At 50.3% G+C, this 5,310-nt stretch overlaps 1 protein-coding gene across 1 annotated transcript in view; it reads right to left on the bottom strand.

Annotated features, from left to right (window-relative positions):
• The window catches only part of LOC110318333 (kallikrein 1-related peptidase b5-like), a 4,075-nt gene extending 1,564 nt beyond the window's left edge, over positions 1-2,511 (bottom strand). The window contains exons 1-2 of the mRNA XM_021193313.1: positions 2,466-2,511; positions 318-477 (exon numbers count right to left, since the gene is read on the bottom strand). Coding sequence (XP_021048972.1) covers positions 318-477; positions 2,466-2,511 — 206 coding nt within the window. The remainder of the gene's footprint in view (positions 1-317; positions 478-2,465) is intronic.
• Between the last annotated feature and the right edge of the window lie 2,799 nt (positions 2,512-5,310).

Here is a 5,310-nt window from a genome sequence, read left to right as displayed (position 1 = left end):
CACTATGGCCAGTAGTGATAAAAGAGAACACATGGGGTCCAGACCCAGACAGTGCTTTGCAGAGTCCCGAGGGGGAGACACACAGTGACAGATGACCACGGAGACACTCAGATGTGAATACAGGCAGGAGACAGACGGACAATAAGCAGAATGGAAAGAAACAGGACTTGGAATCCAAGTCTGGAGGGTAGAGCAAAGATAGACCCAGGAGGTCATGGATAGACTTTCAACCAGTCCCACCCCCTGCCCTTCAGTACCTGTCCTGGAGTCATGATCTCTCTCTGCCACCCTGCTTTCCTGTCTCCACCCTTACTCACTCNTTATAGCAGTGGGCAGCCGTGAGAACCCAGTTGCGGTCCAACAGGACTCCCCCACATTGATATTTGGTGAAGCGGTAAATAGCCACATGCCAGGGTTGGGAATTCTTCTCACAGTTATATCCTCCAACAATTCGAGACTGGACAGGAGGTGCAGCTTCTGCAGTAGGGGCAATGGAGGAGGGGAGGATTGGCACATGTAGGGAGGTGTACCATTGGGAGACACAACTTAGCAGGGCTGCGATCAGGGGACATGGCCAGGAAACCTGGGAAAGGTACCCATATATGACTGATCCTGGATATGGAGATCTATGCTGTGGGGCAGAAAGAACTGTTGAAGCAGGAATCAGGTATGGTGTCAGGCCACTTTATAGTTTTGGGCTAAGGGATGGCAGGGCAACCAGAAGGAGAGGGTGGGGGGATTCCTGTTCATTTTTATTCCAGGGAGAGTGAAATCAGGGTTCAAGAGTCTTTGGCCTTTAGAATCTCCAAGGCTTGAGAAGAAGTGGGTGCTGTTCTGGGTTTTTGGATCTCTTGGAAGGCCAAACTCTTAGAAAAGTAGTTCTGAATAAATAAATGAAACCAGGAAAGGGAGCTTGGGGTTGATTTGGGGTTTCTTGTATTGGGGATGAAGTGGCAGCTGGGATGAAGACATTGAGGAATTTTCAGGTAAAAGGGGCAGGGTCAAGGCTAGGGCATGGGTTCCTGTTAGGGTCTGTGGTGGAGACGACATCTAAGAGGGGTGGGGTCCCTAAGTAAGGAGTTTGAGATGGGACGAGCAGTGAGAGACAGAAATTCTAGGGGTCTCTGAGTGAAAGGCTCTGCTTCCTGTGGAGGTGGGCAAATGATCTGGGTATTGGAGAGGCTTAGGGTTCTCTTGGAAGCAGCCTTTGGACAGAAGTGGAAACATAGAGCCAGGCAGGCCACTGTGAGGCAGAGAGGAGGACCCTGCTGATGTGAGGTAATAGGGTTAGGCATTGGGGTCTTTGGGGTGTCCTGTACAGAGTGGGAACTTGAGCTGTGCAGTGGGGCTCTGATGACATGGGACAGGAGCCTGTGGCGCAGGGAGGGAGGCATGAGGGGGAAGAGCAGCCAAGGCACAGCGTTGGAAACAGGAAATCTTGGCAAGCCATGCATAGCTGCACTTCTCTGTAACCCCAGTACACAGCAGGCTGAGGCAGAGGGATTGCCATGGACTGAAGACCAGCCTGGACTACATCATGAGACACTAACTCAGAACTGATTCCCAGGAGCTGGGCAGGAGATGGCTTGGTTGCTCCAGGATTGGCCATGTAATCTTTAGAACCTGTGCTGAACCTTCCAGACCCCAGGGAAAAAGTCAGTTCTGAGCCTGTGTGTCTGTAAATCCAGATCTGGGTAGGTGGAGACACGAGGCTTCCCCTGAGACTTCCTGGACAGTCATCACAGCCAGCAGGCACTCTCCATTTAGTGAGAGAGCCAGCTCTGAGGTTTACCACCTGTCTCTTCCTCCAAAACCCAGAGGAAACCAAAAAAGCCAGCGAGAATTGACACGGGCATTTTCCCCACACCAGAAAGTGGGGGTGGGGTGGGACCCATTTAAGGTTATAACCCAATTTAAGAAGTGAAAATTTGGTAGAAACTGCACAACTTGAAAAGATGGGGGGGGGCACTTGTCAACATGTGGAGAACACAGCTGAAAGCTGTTAGCTACTGCACAGCCTAAGGTGCTTCTGTGGGATCTAGGCAAACCCCTGACTCAGGGGTTGGGCTATGAGGCTCTAGGAAAAACAATGAACTTGAGGGACATCCCAGGTCCTAATGTTAGTAAGCGGTTGGGTTTCTTAGAAAGATTGGAGAAGCCCAGAGATGATCAGGTGGCTAAGGAAAAGGAGAAAGTTTTGGAAAATGGGAAGGAACAGGGGTCTGGCCTTGGGGGCAAGGATTGTGAGGGAACTGGCAGTGTGCAGGAGCAGAGAAGGAGGAGCAGGTGGTGCTTCAGGATGTAGCTGGGGAGAGGGGAGAGGGGTGAGGGGAGAAGGAAGAGAGGAGAGGGGAGAGGGGAGAGGGGAGAAGGGAGAGGGGAGAGGGGAGAGGGGGAAAGGGATGGCCAGGGCCAAAGGCAGTAGGAGAATCAGTGCTGTGACCCCTCCCATTCCCTCATCTCACCAATCCCTCCTAGGGACAGGGCTAGTAACAGGATCAGGAACCACATGGTAACAGGTGTCCAGGAGCTGCAGGCAGTGAGCTTGGAGCTGTGGAGGCTCCTCAGGGAGACTTAAAAACCCTCATTCTCTCCCAGTCACTCCCCTGTCCTGTTGGCAGCCAGGTGCTGACTGAGAGAGTTGTAATCCCTGCTCTCAACCTCACAGCTGTGGGAGGGGAGGGTCCCCTTGCACCCGCTGTCCTGTAGGCCCTAGGTCACCTTGGATACCTTCCCAGGGATGAGATTGGGTGGGGCAGGTCTTGATGTACCTGGAGCTGTTTGAGTTCCGGGTACTGTAGCCAGATGGCAAGGTCAGGAGTGATCGTCATGAAGTGTGAAAGGAGGATGGAGGAGCGAGTGATGCCCAACCCACAGCTCTAAGGAAGGTCCCATATCTCAAATCCAAGATTATTCTCAGAAACCAGAAGCTAGAACAAATTCTTTGCACAAGTGATGGCCTAGAGGGCTGCAAGCTCCCTGCAGATACAAATCCTTCCTTGGAGAATGCAAAAATGCTTCCTTTTTGGACGTGGAACTCTGGATCACTGATTTTATTTTTCTTATTAGAAGTTTGGGAGCTTGGTGTAGTGGTGCACACCTTCAATACCAGCACTTTGAAGCCAGAGCCAGGTGGATCTGTGGGATTTTAAGCTTTATTATTTTGTGATGTACACCAACCTAGTCTACATTGTGTCTTTCAAGACAGCCAGAGTAATATATAGAGCTGTCTCAAAACAAACCAATAAAATAAAATAAGTAGAACATATGGTGCACATTACCATGGCCTGATCACACTTTTATTCAAAAGTATGAACAGTCAGGTTACTCCAGGGGAGTGTCACCCACACTGAACAGTGTTGGGGTCACAATGACCTTTCTCTTCCTCATTTCCTAGATCCTGAGCTACATTTTGAGGCTAGCCCAGCCTGGGCTTACGTGGGAACCTTTCTCAAGAAACAGCAACCAGAAAATGTCACTTTCCTCCAGGAGTCTCATTATGGGTCCAGTTTGGTAACTGCATATTTTGGTGCACACCGTTGATCCCAGAACTTAGGAATTAGGGGTAGATCTTGGTGAGTTCCAGGTTAGACTGGTGCACATAGTGTATTTATGCCAGTGAAACAACACAGGGAGACTTTGTCTCAAAAGTTAAAACATCAAGAATACAGCATGTGTTCTGTTACAGAGAAGAGGAAATACCCAGCCATTGAAACCTAAGAATGATTGCAGGTTTCAGACCCATCCCCTCTCGTTGAGCATCTAGACTATTCCTGCTCTCATGGCAGTTAGCACATTTGACCTGGGTGTAGGCATGTGTGCCCTGTAAACTCCTAGAAGGCCAGGCTAGCCCTAATCCAGGGTAAGTGAGGAGCTGGTGATCAGTTGGCCACCAAGTTCTCCTGTGAGTTCTCGCCCTCTGTGCCCAAGTTCTTCTGAAAACTCCACTGTTCTTTGCTCTAAAGGAGGAGAGAGGAAGCATGCATTCAACCCCTTGTGAGTTCATTCATGCACTTGATCTTTTATGTATGTCTTCAAGCATACATAATCATAATCATTTGAGAAGGTGTACTGCACTGGAAGAGTCCAGTGCATGAGAGTGGAAAGAGTTGAGGTGGTGCTGGAGATGAGCTGCAGACAGCATCCACCGGGAACTGGTTGTAGCTGAGAGGGGAAAGGAAAGGAGGAAGAGGATGAAGGTTTGTATGCATCGAGAGAGAGGGGAGAGAAGATCCAGGTTCCCAGAACTTTCTCCCTCCCCAGCTGACCTGCTCTGTTTCTGGGAGGAGGACCGCAAGTTGGTCCTGCGTGGCTGGTCCCTCATCTTCATCTTCCTGGCAACTTTGTTGGTGTTCAGTGTGGTGGATGGGCGGATGGCCTATGTGAATGGTCCCTACACTGGTTTCATCGGCCTCTGGATTGACTGCAGGAGGCATAAGTGTGCCAACGTGGGACAATTCACTGGTCAGTGTATACATAGATGGGGGGGGGTCCTTCCATTGGGTGGTAGAGGTGACTGTGGGGGTGGGACACTGGCCCTCTCACTGGAGTCTTTCTGGGGGAGTAGGTTAGGGCTCACAGTGGGCGCATCATTGATGGTAGGTAACTCTATGAGTGGAAGTAGAGTTATTTTTAATTTCCAGGTAGGGATTTTGGTAATGTTGATTGGAGGTGATGGGTTTTTTTTGTTGTTGTTTTTGTTTTTGTTTTTTGGGGGGTTAGTGAATCATTGAAGCTAGAACCCAGAGCATTACACACACACTCCACTGGGGCTCTTCACTGAGACTCACTCCCAGAAGAACCTCATTGGAGACTCTAGGCAGGCGCTGTACTTCTGCACCATTTCCCTCCTCTCATTGTGTGATGGATTTTAGACAGGTGCTGAGGTATATTCCCTCCCTCTGCCTTGTTTGTGAGAGGTCTATGTAGCCCAGGCTGGCCTCCAGCTCAGTGTGTTGCTGTGGACAACCATGATGTTCTGATCCTCCTCCCAAGTGCAGGGATCACAGGCCAGTGCTGCAGACAGCTCAGCACAGTGCTCAGGGTGAAATGCAGGATGTTCTCAGCTAGGCAAGCATTCTGCCAACTAAGACCCAACACCAGGACCCCTCGACTGCCTGTACCTTGTATTTGGAGACAGATAAGATCCATGTGTCTCTAAACTGCTCAGGCAGGCCATGAAAAGACACTCCTCCCCAGCTGCTGGACTACCTAGGTTGGGCTCCTCATGGTGTGAGAGGAAGGAGAGAGAGACTGAGGGAGAGAAAGAGAAAGAGAGAGAGAGAGAGAGAGAGAGAGAGAGAGAGAGAG

The sequence above is a fragment of the Mus pahari genome, chromosome 1 (genome assembly GCF_900095145.1).
Source record: "Mus pahari chromosome 1, PAHARI_EIJ_v1.1, whole genome shotgun sequence".
In the NCBI taxonomy this organism is placed as follows: domain Eukaryota; kingdom Metazoa; phylum Chordata; class Mammalia; order Rodentia; family Muridae; genus Mus; species Mus pahari.
The sequence above is the reverse complement of the archived record's forward strand: the minus strand, read 5'-3'. Positions and strand labels throughout refer to the sequence as shown.